Below are 16315 nucleotides of genomic sequence, written 5' to 3'. Positions count from 1 at the left end.
AGAACTTAGGTAGGCGGAGAAGACAGAACTGAATTCTGGGAGAAAGAAAGCAGAGTGAGAGAACCGCTATGGAGCCGCCAGAATCAAACATGCTGACGTTTTCCCAGTAAGCCACGACCTCGTGGTGGTATACAGATTAATAGAAATGGGTTAAACCAAGATGTGAGAGCTAGCCAATAAGAGGCTAGAGATAATGGGCCAGGCAGTGATTTAATTAATACAATTTCTGTGTGGTTATTTCAGGTGTAAGCTAGCCGGGCGGCCAGGACGAACAAGTGGGCCCTCGTCCTCCAACAGGTTCCACCTTGCATTCTTTGAAAACTGGGAGAGAAAATGGTCATGTTCCTGGAAGATTCCATATTTCTTTGCCTTTCCCACAATTCCATGATGAGCCTGGTTCTCTTGTATTCCTCTAGGGTTGACAGTCATGTGCCTGAACCTAAGGGTGCCTGTAGCTGGATTTGTCTGCTGTATGTTAGTCTTTCATAGCTTACTGACCACATCCACCCTTTCCTGGCTGCTCACTGTAGGCTCCACTCCAGGACCCAGGTTGATGGAACTTCTCCCAGCCTGCTTTGAGCTATCTCAGCCTACAATCAGTATGGTGGGTTGGCTGGGATGAACCAACCAGCTGGTTGGGAGATGTTCTACAGTGAACAAAGGAGTTGGTGGTCATGACAATTGTTATTGAATTTACATTGATGTCCCTCGGCCTGGAGCTCACATCCTAGGGAAATGCATCCCTAAGGACACAGTACCAACTCTCTCCAAATTAGCACCCATGCCTGTCTTTGGGAGTTGAATCTGCTCACCCTCATCCTATGATTAGCATCCCGACTGTCACCTCAGCATTCTTGTTATAATTCCTTTCTTCTGAATAAAAATGGTGTAAATGCTCCTGGGCCTTAGGAAAAATGCTTCGTTTTTTTCTCCTTGCCTCCTTCTTGAACAAATAATAATCCTGTGCTTTTCATATCCTCATTCTAAACATGAGACCCTCTGTCTCGCTCTACTCCTCACATGGAAGCAGCATAGCTGCCTCTGTTTCCCTCCTCCTGCAAAGATGTGATTGGGTAAGGAGGTATGCTGGGGAATCACACATGAGGAAGGGCCTGTGAGGAAAACTACAAGACGGCCATCTGTGAGCCAAGGGAGGAGGCCTGGGGGAAGCTGGCCTACTGATCCTTGACCTTGAACCTCCAGCTCTCACAGCAGAGGACAAGGAAATCCCTGCTCTTTGAGCTGCCCAGTCTGTGGTGCTTTGGTGCTGCAGCCTGTGATAACACAACTACCCTGAATTTGTCCAAGAAGCACATGGAAACCATGAGAAATGAATATTTCTTCAGGAAAGCATGGGTGATTAAAAATAAATAAATAAATAAATAAATAAATAAATAAGGAGCTGTCAGGACTGGGAAGATGGCTCAGTTAGTAAAGTCTTGTTGGACAAACATGAGAGTGTGAGTTTGGATCCTTAATACCCCCAAAACAAACAAACAAACAAACAAAAAACCAGAAAGCTGAGTCTGGCAGCTTGAGTCTGTAATCCCAGCACTGGGAACCAGAGACTGATCATGCTTGCTTGCCACCCTGTCTTGCTGAATTGGTGAACTCCAGGCTCAGTGAGAAACCCTACACCAAAAAATTCGATATAGTGATTGGCAAAGGTACCTGACAACTTCTGTCCTCCGTGTGGCAGAGTGGGGGGAGGCATTTGGAGAACAACCATAGGTGTCATCCTTGGGATGACTCCAGTTCCTTTGAGACAGAGTCTTTCATTGGCCCAGAGATCACCAATCAGGCCATGGTGGTGGGTTAGTAAGTTCCAGAGATCTGTCTGTCTCTGCTGCAGAGGGATTGTAATCACAGATCATGCCTAGAATTTTTACATGGGTTCTGAAAACCGAACCCAGGATCTTGTGCTTCCAAGTCAAGAGCTCTGCAGACTGAGCCATCCTCTCACCCCCTCGTTTCATTTATTCTCCCATCTTCCTTTGTCCTTGGAGTCTAAGCTTTCATCGGATGTCTCCAATGGACACTTGAGGGCAGAAGTACCTTCTTCCACCATCCCTCTGCAGAGGCTGGCTGTCTCTTATGTCAGGAGGTCTTTAAACTCAGGAGGGGACTTTACTTGTCTGTGTCCCTTCTACTGGGCTCTAAAGCTCAGGCAACTACTGGGCTCACACCCTCTGGGAACTATTCATGGAACAGTTTCTAGGACATTCCAAAAGGATATGTGATATACAGTCCTTGATATGAAAAGAACTCTTGTGGTTTTAACTTCAGCACAGTGGCTGTACCATAATCTATTGCTATTTCAGCCAGCAACTCCACAGTTACCAGTCTGCCTCTCTGGAAGTGGCCCAGTCACTGAGGCCGCAGCCTGGTGGGAATTCTGTTCCCACACTAACTCTGTCGCTGCTGCTAAAGGCAGCTTTAACTAAATCTCTATCGTTCTGTTTACAAATAAAACTGAGATTCAAAGGCTGGGGTGAAAACCTGCTAGCTCAGAGAGTTTGGGTAGCACCTAGATAACCTTCCATCCTCGCTGGTGTCTCCCACTCTGACAAACACAAAAACACCTCGCCTCTCCAAACCCCTCCCTACTACTTCCAGTGTGTCTCTCTATCTCTTCCAGAAGCCAGCTAATGCTCTATGATTATCTTCTGTTAACTAGTTGTTAACTCAACCTCCCCAAGCTGAATTTTAGTTCATGAACACAAATGCACACTTGGGGTTCACAGTGTGATTGAATATCCCTCAACAATCCCCTATTCCAGAAAGTCAAGAACATGGCAGATAGCTAAGGTAAGTCACAGCCAATCTCTCTCTCTCTCTCTCTCTCTCTCTCTCTCTCTCTCTCTCTCTCTCTCTCTCTCTTTCCTGCTGCCTGTAGATCAGGATATAGAACTCTCAGCCATTTCTCTAACACCATGTCTGCCTGTGTGGCACCATGCTTCCCCACCATAATGATAATGGACTAAACTCTGAAACTGTAGGCAAGCCCCCAGCTAAATGCTTTATTTTATAAGAATTGCTTTGGTCACGGTGTCTTCACAGCAATAGAAGAGACACTATTATAAAAGAGATTCATTGGGTTGGCTTATACAGTGCAAGCTGGGCAGTTCAGTGATGGCCATCTGGATCTCAGAAGACTGAGAACCTCATCTACAAAGCTGGTGGCTTCAGCATCTTCAGACTGTCACTGAAGGCCCAGAAGGCTCCTGGAGAGCTTTTGGTCTTTGGTCCACACTGAAAAGCTGAAGAAGCTCATGTCGTTGGAAGGTGGTAGCCACAGTGACAGCAGGAATAAGCAAAGGCAAGGGAATAGTTGGCCAGCCTTCTCTGTATCTGCACGGTCAGCTGGAAGGTGCCACCCACTCTGATGGAAGAGTGTCTCCCTTCTGTAATCCTAGAGTGAGCCTCTTAGGTCATTCCAAGTCTTGTCAAGTCGACAAGTTATCCATTGCAGTGGACACAGTGGCCTTCCATGTCACTGATCTAAGTTAGCATCGCAACAGACATGGTGGCCTTCCACGTCACTCATCTGGTATTTGTAATTTCCTCTGTCTTTACTCTTAACCTGACAGTGTCAGTACATTTAAGTGAGTTTATTCCAGACAGCGGGTAGTGGGTCTTCAAATATTTTTACCTGCTTTTTTTTTGGTTTTTTTTTTTTTTGCTTTAAGTAATTTACATTATCCTATTCTCATTTCTATTTCATCATATCACTATAACCCCTTTAAAAATGTTGGTGATTGCCCTAAAACTTAAAATGCTCCTCCTCATCCCTTTTTTTCCCAAGACAGGATCTTTCTATTGTAGCCCTGGCTGTCCTGGAACTCAATTTGTAGACCAGGCTTGTCTGATCTCAAACTCAAAGATCTGCCTCTGCCCCTCCATCCCTCTGTCACTTCCTTCTGTCTCTCTGCCCCTCCTCCTCTGCCTCTGCCCTCTTCCCCTCCTCCTCTGCCTCTGCCTGCCTCTTGAGTGCTGAAATTAAATGCATGGGTCACCATGCCCTGATTCTCAATTTGTCAATATCCTGCCCCTAGCAACCAATCTAGGACCCATGAAAAGCAGCCTTCGATGTAACCTGGGGCTCTTGGACCAATCTCACTAGAGTCCACCGTTCCCTTAGACTGTAACTACCTTGTACTTTGCTTTTGAATACAATTCTTTTCTACTTTGCCATCTACCTGCACTTTTTCAGTTCTCTGAAGTGGGCATTAAGAACCTGAGCTACAGCTGGTCCAGACAATGACGTCTGGTAACACAGATGTCAATAGCAGGAGCTCAAGACAACCAGGCAGGGTTCGGGCGGGGGGGGGGGGGGTCGTCTGTGTTTTGCTTATTTTAAAACAATTAAAATATGTTATAATTTAAAGACATATTTTGGAACTAACAAAATGGTTTAGAGGGTAAGAGAGCTTGGTACACAAGCCTGGCAGCCTGAGTTTGATTCCTAAAACCCATATGTATGGTGGGAGGAGAGGACCAATTCCATAAAGTCGTCCTCTGAACTCCACACTTCAGAGGTGTGTCCTAGTCACTGTTATTGCCGTGAGGAAACACCAAGACCAAAGCAACTCTTACAAAAAAGAGCATTAAACTGGAGGCTGGCATACAGTTTCAGAGTTTAGTGTCTTATCTTCATGGCAGGGAACATGGCAGTGTGCACGGCACTGGAGAAGTAGCTGAGACCTACATCCTGATCTGGAGAGAGAGAGAGAGAGAGAGAGACAGAGAGAGAGACAGAGACTCTGGGCTTGGCATGGGCTTTTGAAACATCAAAGCCCACCCTGAGATCCTTCACCCCTTTCTTCTTTCAGACTACACACTTCCTCCAACAAGGCCACACCTCTTAATCCTTCTAATCCTTCCAGATAGTGCCACTTCCCAGTGACTAAGCATTCATATATATGAGCTTACAGAGTCCATTCTTATTCAAACCACCACAAGGAGGAAGGATTTGCTTATTACTGTTTTCCCATCTGTGACTTCCAACTTTTTATTCTGTTTATTTCTTCCTTTTTAAGACTTTATTTTAGTTTCATTGTGTGTACGCATGTGTCTGTGTGGGTATGTGCACCCTGAGAAGGCAGACTTTGGAGCCTCTGGCATTAGAGTTCCAGGTGACTGTGAGGTACCCAACATGTGCCCCCTGCGGAACGGAAGCCAGGTCCTCTGCAAGAGCAATATGTGCTGTTAATAGTTGAGCCACCTCTCCAGCCCCTTGTGCATTTATCTCTATTACATGACATAAAATAATAAAATAGGAAAGCAGGAAGGTGAGAAGAACTCCCTGCAGGCGCCCTCTGCTGGTCCTGCCGCCAGGCCTTCTCTTGCTACGATCTCTCAGACCCCCTTCCAGGCCCTGCACCAACTCACTCCTCCAGCTCATCTACCCTAGGCCGACTCCCCCCACCCCATCTCATGTTTCTTGTTGAAACCAATTAAGTCCTGGCCTTCAGCTGCTCTTCCCTGTCTAGAGCCTTCTAATTGAAGTTACTAGAAGCTGTGCTTTGCCTAGAGGATCAGAGGATGGGATTTTCACCTGTTGGCCATTGACTGCAGGGTATTTAAGCCTCCATGGTGCTATTAAAGAAGGGCTTTTGGTACCAGTGTTTGAAGGTCTGTGTGCTGGTCTGTCTCTGCCTGTGTCTCCTCAACCTCCAGCCCCTTGCCCGAAGCTCGCACGAACTGGATTCTAGCGCATAGAGCGCAGACGAGGGGCGCGGTGCGTGGCAGTTTCTATCCTCACTTGTCCTCACCACGCTGTATAAAATCCACAGCTATGCATGAATGAGATGGACAGAAATGGCCAGAGAGAGGCTACACAAACTTGAAGACCTGAGTTTGAATCCCCAGCACCCACATAAAAATCTGGGTGTGGCCACATGCGCCTGTGTGAGCCATGGCAAGCAGAGACAGGAGGACACGCGTCAGCCTAGCTCCAGGTTCCGTGAGAGACCCTGTCTAGTAGGAATAAGCAGAGAATGATAGAGCAGGACAGTCAGTGTCTGCCCCTGACTTCCACGTGTGCACACATGGCGCACACTCCTGCACCCTCACCTGCACACACACACACACACACACACACACACATACACACACACACACACACATACAGTCATACACAGAAGAAAAACAAGATTGGTCAGAAAGTTCAGAATAAGAGGAGGAGGCAGATTTTTTTTTCCACTTCTAGAACTAGGTTAGCACCTTAGCTGGCCCTAATGTCCCTTCTCAGTGGATCACCCTAAGGCCCATGGAGCCTGGAGGTTTGAGTGTAGAGAAAGATGGTCCAGAGAGAATTCCCATCACCCGCCTCCCTGACCCTGGATCCACTACAGACCCTGAAGGTAATCTTCAGGGGTGCTGGGATCATATAAAACACCCCTTACTTAGGGACAAAACCACAGCCCTGGTTTTCTATGGTTCTGTTGCTACACCACTGCAGACCACACCAGGTCTGGGGCCATGTAGTGTAATTTGTTGTGCTCTTGAGTCTGGATAGTTTGTCTCCATCACTTCAAGTTTCTTCATCACAAGCCATGGTAAGTAAACACTGTCCTCTGCTTTGGGAAGAGGTACGGTTCTTAAGTAGACTCCTGGTGTATGTGTGTGTGCATGTGTGTGTGTGTGTGCATGCGTGTCCCCAGACACTGAGCTTCAGGGATGCACCTGTCGCCTCTCTCTGTTCTTTGCCCAGTGCTGGGATTACAGGCCCATGCCGCTTCGTCTGGCTTTTATGTGAATGTTGGGGATCTGGACTCAGACCCTCACACTTGTGTGGTAGACATTTTACCCACGGAGCCACTGCACCAGCCCCAGGTTCCTGTTAAACCTCAGTACTGTTTCTCTTTAAAGGTGAGACCCAGAGTCCCCAAGAAAGCAGAAAAACAACACACACCTTGACACTACGTTCTTTCAAAAAAGTATTTACTGAGCACTTTCTCTGTCGGGTACAGTACGAAGCCCCAGGGCTGTGACTGGGGTAGAGAGGCCTCCTTACTGAGCTCTCAGCCTGATTACAAAAGACAGGTGGTTGGCACCTTAGGGCGCTCAGGCATCTGTGGCCCGAAAGAAGAAAGGGGTGATGACTCTGGGAGTGTCAGCTGAGGGAAACCATCAGAATGTTCCAGAACCTACGGCATAGCAGAGCTTTGTAGTAGGGTTTGGAGGGGATCTGAACCCCACTATCTGCACACACTACATGTGTGTGTCCAAAGGAAGGTCACACAAGCTGTGTCCAGTCCCCAGGTCTGAAAATGAGCATCAGATTTACCTCAGACTGCTGCTGGGGTCATGCAGAATGTCCTTCCATTTATCACTATTCACAGCCAGGCTCAGTGATGTCATGATGGAGTCTTGCCATAGGAGGAAAAGCCGTGGCTTCCCAGGTGAGCGGCCCAGCATCTCTGTGTGTCCAGGTTTACGCAGCTACAACCTTGATGCCCACTTGAACCTATTGTGCACAACCCTCATCTCACCCACAGCAGCCTTAGAGAGCTGTTGACACCAAAGGCCACACACAGGAGCCTTTCTAGTCTAAATGTCACTTTGGGCATTCAGGCACTGAGCACATGCTGCCAATGAGACCACAGTGCTTGCCTGGAACTCCTGACCCTCTCCACAGAAGCTGCATATGAAGTGTGACCTCTCGAGCAACCTGTCTGTCATATGGTCCTGAAAACAAAGTCTGCAGCTACCCGCCATCCTCGCCCTTTGGCCGCCACTAGATTATTTTGACTGAGGTAGAATCAAATCCTTGACAGTGAGGATGGGCCCTCTGCCCCTGCCCTCATGCTGGTTCAGAAGAGATGCCTACCCTTCCCGGGGACACCAGTCACCAGGTCCTTTCATGATTCTGAATGCTTCAGTGCTGTTCATGTGTTGCCTTTGGGCTAGGGGTGGTGAGCATAGCTTCATTCAGAAGGCTTCCTGGAGAAGAGATGGGGACATTGATGGGGTAAGGGGCAGAAGTCAAGGCCTTTGCAACTCCAAGGCAGAACGGCAGAGGTGGGAAGGAGAGTGGGCATTTTCCCACGCAAGGCCCCAGAGAACAAGTTGAAAGAAATCATTGCTTGCACAGAATGACCTATGACAGAACTTGCTGGTACTGACTAGCTAGGGTCTGCCCAGCCCCGACAAAACTGCACATGCGCCATGCTGGCTGGCTCCAGCCTGTTGCCAAGACAGGGATGGTCCTTGTTATTCCCAAAGAGAAGCACTGTGACGTTGCAGTGTGCTGTGGACAATGTAAAGAGTAGTTTGGATGAGGCCACTGGGTCCTTGTGAAGTCAACCCCATGGGGTTCTCAGTCTCTTGAGCTATCAGCCCTCATCCTTTTCATATGCCTCAAACAGATGGATCGGCTGCCCCAGTCTTCATTTACAACATGAACTGCTTTTTTGGCCATCAGTCTAACTGCTCTGTGGCTTGAAGGGCAGCTAACTTCCAGCCTTCCAACTTCCGGCCCTGGGCTCAGGCAAGGATTCCTTCATCTCATCCCCCCCTTCCCCTCCCCCTCCCTCATGTGCCTGAGCCCCGCTGTCTCTACCCCAAATACAATCCTCACATCAGGACAATAAGGACGAAGACTCTGGTCCTTGGTTCTTTTGAAGGAAGTCATACAGATGCAGCTTCAGCAGAAACATGAACCTGTCCTGTGGGTGCGCCTGAGCCATGGCTGACTTGCAAGCCCCCACTTTTGGTTATCCACAAAGAAGTCTGGGCCATGGCCAGAAGGCCGTGGCAGCATTTTGTAGCTCACGTGAAGAAGCGACTTGCCACTGTTTGCTGTCCAAAGAAAGCCCCAGAATTTCCGGGTGACAGCCGCAGAGGCTTTACTGGACAGCAGGGGCCCAGAATGGTTCAGGATCCCACTGAACTCCTATGCGGTACCTGCCCTGCAGCCCTGGGACTGAGCTGTTGTGGCTGGCTGTCCACAGAGGCACAGGCCTGGGTTCCTAGCCTGGAGGGTTCCAACTTGAGCTGGCTCAGGTCTAGGAAAAGGTCATGACATCTCTGGTCCTGTGGGCTGGATGTGGAGGAGAAGCCACAGGCAGCTGCTCCATCGGGGTGGCCGCTTGTAGGTTTCTTTTGCACAGTGTTGGGACCCCAAGTCTGAGGCTTCCAGAAGAGCCCGCAGCCCCTATCCTTTCTGGGAGAATGGCTGTCTGGATAAATTTGCAAGGCTGCGACATGGGCCACGCAACCTACAAGCATGGGCCCTGGGTCAAGAGCACTTCCCCCATGCCCTGGTCTTAAGGGGTCTTGAGTACACGTCAGGTTCCCAGGTGTCCCAAGTTCCTTCTGAGAGCTAGCATGGATGACAGGGTTTGGAGCTTTGCTTTTCCCGGAAATGCCTGTTGTCATGGCAGCTGCAGAGGAGGACTGGCCTTCAGAAAGGTCTTGTGTTCCTTCCTCTAGAGAGTCATCCTTAGATGGGACATTAATAGACCTTGCAGGCTCCCTTTGGACCTCACGCTCTCTTACAAGCAAGTCTTTTGTTCCTGGGTGTGCCCGGGGTGCCTGTCTGCTGGGTGCCAAGGATGTCATGGCCTTGCCTGTATATAAGGCCTGGCTTTCCCTGCCTTCTAGGCTCTCTGTTGGTGCCTTGAGGACTCCATGGGGGTCAGGTGGGGCAACAGGCTCCCTAAGGACAAGAGCAGGGGCAGGGGCAGGGGCAGTGGCAGGGGCAGGGGCGGGTGGGGTCCGGCGCAGCCAGTTGACAATGCCCATGGTGATGGCAAGTTCTGTGTCACAGAGCTTCAGCAGACATTCCTTGCCCTTCCAGGTACTCTGCAGGAATCCCTGACTGAGTAAGTCAGGGCCTGGCGCTGGGGCCAGGTTCTCCTCGGCTCCCACGTGGAAGCTACACATTGACAGCGGAGTCCCCAGGGCAGGCCCCGAAAGACTCTCAGACACACACAGGTCATCATCTAGGATGGGGCCAGCAGGGGCCTCACTAGGGTCATAGAAGAGTTCATAGAGGGCATCCCCACTGTAGCTGTCCCTGGGGAAAGTGGCTGCAGGTGTCCCTGGGCTGGCAGCTTCCTTTTTCTCCTCTTCAAGGCCAGGAGAGAAGGAGTCATAGTAGCCTTCGTCACTTGTGGACACAGATTCTGGCTGTTCACTTTTGGGGGTACCTGTGTCTATGGAGCTGGCTTTGGAGCCACTGGGGGGACCCCTGCAAGGCAACAAGGGCAGTTCGGCTAACCCACAGGTATCTAACCTAAGCTGGTCTGTTTCTGTCCCCTGGGGACTCACCAGCCATGGGCTCAGCAGGGCATGCTGCTGCTGCTTCACAGAGCGATTCACGTTATCCCAGAACTTGGTGAAGTCTGATGCTTCATTCTGGGCAGGGGATGCCAGCTGTTCCATGCTATCCTGGGAGGGACCCCGGGGAGTCTTGCTGTCCAGAGCCTGAGGTGAGTGGGCTGGGCTCTCCGGACCTTCTTTCATCTCCACAGATGGCACCGAGCTTCCATCTGCAAAGATCTCTCCACAACCTGTCAGCGAATCGAAGCTTTTGAGTGAGGCCACGTCCTCACACAGGGCGCTGCAGAGGTCAAAGGGTGTGTCAGGCAGAAACTCACTGTCAGACAGATCCTGGCATAGGCTGTCCAGCCCCAGCCCCTCACCCATGGAGAGGAAGGATCTGCCTTGCTCTGCCCCAGCACCCAGTGGGACCCCAGGGGATGACAGGCTCTTCCCCTTGGATGACAGTGAGGCCAAGTTCTCAGTCTTGCTTCTGCGGATGTGAAATAGGTTTCGAAAGCACTTCTTGGACCTCTTCAGGGAAATCCTTTTCCTTGGGATGCTCTTAGCCACAGCCGGCACGAAAGGCATCTGGGGCACAAAGTGGCGGTAGTCAATCATACGCTGACCCCCAGGGGTCTCCGGGAAGCTCACGCTCCCCACCATCTGTCCTGTGGCTGCTGCTGCCTTCGCGGCCCCTGGTACACTGTCGTGAGTCTTGCTCTTGCGCACCAACTTGAAGGTGGTTCCACAGACGGGCGTGGAACCCCCTTCAGGATCAGACGGTATCTCTTTGTCGGGGCACTGGCCATACCTTTGAATGCAGGGAGAAGTCTGGGAGCTCTTCTCACCATGGGATCTAGGCTGCCCTCCCAGTGAGAGTGACCAAGGGCCTGTGTCCTCCTTGGTTGGTGCAGAGGCTGCTGAGTCTATGAGTTTCTCATGGGAAATCTGCACGCTAGATTTGATGAAGGTCTTTCCCCTCCTCAGCTCCATGTTGCCAGTGTTCTTGCCACTGTGGAGGAAGATAGCGGGGAGTTAGTATCGGGGATGATGGTCATCTAATGTCAGCTTGGCTGGCTTTAGAATCATCATGAAAACACTTCTTTGGGTGTGTCCCTGAGAAATGTTTTTCGATTAGGTGAATTGAGATGGAGAAACACACCCTGAATTTGGAGTACAACATGCTGAGCCCCCAGATTAACTGAAAAGGGAGACAGACTAGTCATCAACTCTTTCTGCTTCTTGATTGTGGATACCATGTGACCAGCAGGCTGTCTCTTGCTCCTGCCACCCAGCCTCCCCAACCATGATGGATTGTATGCATCTCTCAAACCTGTGAGCCAAAGCAGATCCACCTTTAAATTGCTTTGGGCAGGTATATTGTTACTGCGACAAGAAAATTAATGCCTGATCCAAAATGTGTAGTCTGTGGGCTCTCAAGGGCCTGTTCACCCCTGCTCACACAGCTTGCTGGACACCGGTGCTTTAGGGCCAATGGGTTCTCCATGGAGAGGGAAAGAAGGAAAACGGGACAACACCACCCTGCCACATGGCTCTGCTTTTACCGGCGCCCAGATCTTTTAAGTCCCATGCCTACAGAAACATGGTAAGAACCAAAATGAGAGGTGACTGGGGTCTGGAAGCGGCCCAGTCCCTGCATTTTCAAGTTGCCTGAGCCCTCCCTAAGCTCCCCAAGCCCTCCCTAAGCTCCCCAGTCAATTCAGATTTCCATTTCCAGGCCCAGTGAATCAACAATCCCACCTCTCTCTGTTATGTAGCTGTTTCTTCCCAACTGAAACACTCTCTTCTGGGGAGTCAGGGAGGCATGGGAAGTAATAAAACAAAGCCTACAAGATCTGGAAATTTACAAGATTCACACCCCGCTCCAGGTTATACAAGCTGTAACAGTTGCCAGTCATCGCTGACCAGCTGAGCTGCGGGAAAGTTGTGCAAGCTGCCTTGGAGTCGCCACCACTCCTGAGAGCAGCCCAATCCTTATTCTACTGGAAGTCACTCCAATGAACTAGCTGCTTCACTAAGTTAGACTACAGCGGAAAAATTTATTTTGGCAGTCTTCAGTGCTCTAACTGGGGTGAACAGACGTTTGTTTGGGTCTCCCTAAGAAAAACTCACACTACACCTTCACCCCATCCACAGGAGGGACATGCCAGCATGGAGAACTCAGTTAAGTAGGCTGCCTCCCAGGCCTGAGGTGGCTGACCGTGGGAGGACCAGGCGTCTGCTGAGGAAGGTAAGACTCAGCCTGAACAGAGGCCCTCAAGTGAGCGGCAGCCAAGAATTCACAGGGTTTGCAAAGCATGAGCCAGGGGAGTAGAGAACCTTGTGACAGCAAGGCATGGCCCATGTCACGGAATATCACAGACCAGAAGGGCAGGCAGCTGTCACTGACAGATACTGCCTGGCGTCCATCTAGAGATGGTTGCTGATGACCAGGCTAAGTTCACTGGGGAGGATGCTAGTGACACTGGAGTCGGACTTGACTGTTCGGTCATAGCTGGGCCTCACCTGGCCGTATTCCAGGTTCCCTGAAGTGTCGCCATTCTGGTGAGTGGGTGGAAGCAGGACATGAAGGAAGCTGTCAATGAAGACAGGCAAGAGGCTGACCACAGGGGTTGAGGCTGGAGTAACGGGAAGACTGTTCTGGAAGTGAAGGTATAGGGTCTTCCGAAGGAAGAAATCCCAGTAACACTAGGATTCAGCAGACACACAGAAAGGGCAAGAAGGGAATCCAAAGGGCACCTGCACCAAAACCTGTCTTTTTTTTTTTTTTTTAATTGAGCTCTACATTTTTCTCTGCTCCCCTCCCGGTCTCTCCCCTCCCCTTCAACCCTCTCCCAAGGTCCCATGCTCTCAATTTACACAGGGGATCCAAGACCTGTCTTAAGGGAGAAGAATCTGGTGGTTTAGAACATGCTGCCCTTAGGGTAAATGTGCAGAGGACCCCAGCAAGAAATGGCAAAGTCAAAGCATGGCTGGGGAGCCTTCTGAGCTCTTCCCCCAACCCCAGTAGAAACTCTCTCTGCCTGTCCCATCTCCTTTCATTGGCAGTAGCCTGAAGGTTGGCCTCTGTCAGTCTGGCTCGTGATACCCAATTCCTTCCCACTCTGGGATAGCCCTGGGATCATCCCTTGCGTTAGTTCACCCCAGTCCCAGCCTGTGAGGGGGGCTGCAGCAGATTCAAGGTCTGCGGATATTCAGCCCTGTAAACCACCCCCAAAGATGCATGCTGGTTGCCTCCAGATGGCTGCATGACAGCCATCAGCTGACAGTCAAGGCTGGCCAGAGTCCCTAAAGTGCCCCTGCATGCAGCTCCGAATGGGCAGAGGGCCTGCCTCTGCTCGGCTGCCAAAGCCAGCATCACAGGGACTCACGGGCGAGCTGACTGAGCTCCTGCCACCTGCTCACACCTGTGGGTAGCACTTCCTCCCCTGCAGGTGACATCTGGGACTTTTGGCTGGGGAACAAGATGAAAAGTAATCTTCAGAGGCAAAAGAGCCACACAGCCTAGGCTTGGCCCTCCTACTCGGCCCCTCTAGGCATAGAACACCAGCTCTTGGGCACCGTGCCTCAGGCACCATGGTGGCTGTTCAGCCTACTGGGAGATGGCAAGTACCCAAGCCTCTCCTACCCAGAACCTACAGATTTCTGCTCCAAACATCCCACCCCAGACATTCCTTTAAGGGTCTTTTGGACTCTGGCACACACGTTATACAGGGCCTGGTACTTGCACATTGGCGACACCCTCCTAACCAAGCAGAAAACTTGACCAATAAGCTGGCACGTGACAATTTACTGTAGTCATCACTTTACAGAATATAAATTCAGGGGCTGGAGAAATAGCCTAGAGCTTACGAGCACTTGCTGCTCCCTTCGAGGACCAGAGTTTGGTTCCTAGCATCCACACTAGAGAGTTCACAATTGCCTATCACTCCTAGCTCTGGATCAGGGTCGGGGGCTATGACCTCCTCTTCTGGCCTCTTCCGGTGCCTGTGCTCACATGCACATGCTCATACATACACACATTAAAAACAAATCTTTTTTTTTTAAATTCAGCTTTAGAAAAGTCAATTAATTGACCCATCTGTGGTGAGGCTGGGACTTGAACCTGTGAACCAATGGCTCAAGATCTCTACCTCTCTTTACTTCGTCCTTCATCGCTCAGTATCCCAGGCTGGCCTTGAATTTGTCATGCTCCTGCCTCAGCCTCTGGAGGACTGGGATTACAGGTTGTACACTACCACATCCCACTGAAACTATCTTTTGTGAGAAACCTTAAAATAGAGTAATAAATGTGTCCTCATGAGGAATTTTGGAAAATAAGACGAAGGTGAAAGCTGCTGGCTGCAAGGGCAACTCGTCCAAATTTAGAAAGATTCTAATTGAAAGCAGTGTAATCTTAATGGAAATATTCATAATAACCTATCAGCTCACTCATGCCATTCAGTGTTTGGGGGGCCTATTTGAGTTACTGTGCCCTGGAAAATAGCTCCACCCGGCCACCATCATGCCCGCTTCACTGTTTGTAAAACTTCACACCTAAAAGAATTAAACCGTTTGGACAGAGATCTCATTCAGTCAAACTACAGCTTTCCAGCTCTCAGAGCGACCAACTGAGCTCAGATCAGGAAAGAGAGGACAGTTTGTTTCCTTCTGAACTTACAGCGTGGTCCCCCAAGTATGATAATACAAAGACTGGACTCCGTTATAGAGATACGGCCAAGACTGCTCTGAATGTAATCACACTCTGCATACAGTAAGAACAAGTGGTAAAGTCGGTAACTGTGCACCAGAGGCATCAGCACTGGGCAGTGTGACCTGTCGCTGCGGTCACTTCTCCCATTAAGATGTTGAATCCAGCCTGTCTCTTTGGAAATGTGGGTGGAAGGCGAGCTGCCTCGTGGGAGGTGGGCTGGGCAGTCGCCTTCCACCACAGCTTTCATAGCAGAGTGGGGGTTTATTCAGACAGCCAGATGCTATGCCAGCACTGCCTGGGGGCGAAGGCTAAATGTACGTAGGTTCTCAGTCGGAAAAATGCACAGTTGGTTTTTGTAACCCTGTGGCTAACATCCTGTCAGTAGGAATTCATGACATGTCCTTCCTCCACACATGCCATCTCTCCGTCTCTCTTCCCAAGGGTCTTCTCCTTCGTGATCCACATAGCTCAGCTACCAGTGATCTTTTTTATTCTAGTGCTTGGCATTGCTCTAGAACAAGGTTTAAAGTTTGCTAAAGCCCAGCACTTCAACTGTAGCAGACAGCTGTATGCACTGTTGCACACTTGCACATGTGTGTGCATGTGCACGTGTGTGCGTGTGCGTGTGTGTGTGTGTGTGTGTGTGTGTGTGTGTGTGTGTTTGGCTTGGGGAGTGATATTTTGTGGGCATGGGGATCTGAGGTCAACTTCTGGTGCCACTCCTCAGGAGCCATCCTCTTTGCTTTTGAAACAGTCACTCCCTGGGACCCAGGGCTTGCCAAGCAAACGAGGCTGACCCTTGACAGTGAGCCCCAAGGTCCATCTGTTTCGCTACGTGCTGGAATTTGAAGGGCATGCCGCTATGACTGACATTTTATATGATTCTTGGGGATTGAACACCGGTCTCCGCATTTGCATGGAAATTTGAACAAAAGTTGTATTACTCAATTGTGCGAGTGTATGCGTGTGCTCCAAAGCACCATGATGCGTGTGCAGAGGTCAGAGGACAACCTGCAGTATCTGTTCTCTCCTTCCACTGTCTGGGTCACAGGAATCCAACTCGGGTCACCGGGCTCGGCGACAAGTGCTTTTAGCCACTGACTTATCCCAGAGGCCCCCATAGCAAGTTCTTCCCTGACCGAGTTTTCTCCCCAATCTCCAGGAACAGTCTTTAAGGCCCAGAGCTTCAACTCACATGATACTGCTTATTTAAATGAAGTGTTTTAAATATTTGAAACATCTAGACCATATGTTTCATTTGATGCAATGTCATACATTTCAGTTACCTAATTAGGATGCCGGTCTGGACATTTTAATTCTACAAATGCA

The 16315-nt window shown here is 50.0% G+C and overlaps 1 protein-coding gene across 1 annotated transcript; it reads right to left on the bottom strand.

Moving 5' to 3' along the window:
- Positions 1–8880: 8880 nt before the first annotated feature.
- Positions 8881–11265, bottom strand: Amer3 (APC membrane recruitment protein 3). Its single transcript, XM_038341246.1, has one exon. The coding sequence runs from the start codon at positions 11263–11265 to the stop codon at positions 8881–8883; it is 2385 nt and encodes a 794-aa protein (XP_038197174.1).
- Positions 11266–16315: the final 5050 nt, after the last annotated feature.

Source organism: Arvicola amphibius, chromosome 9 (assembly GCF_903992535.2).
Source record: "Arvicola amphibius chromosome 9, mArvAmp1.2, whole genome shotgun sequence".
NCBI lineage: Eukaryota > Metazoa > Chordata > Mammalia > Rodentia > Cricetidae > Arvicola > Arvicola amphibius.
This window is presented reverse-complemented; position numbering and strand designations above follow the sequence as displayed.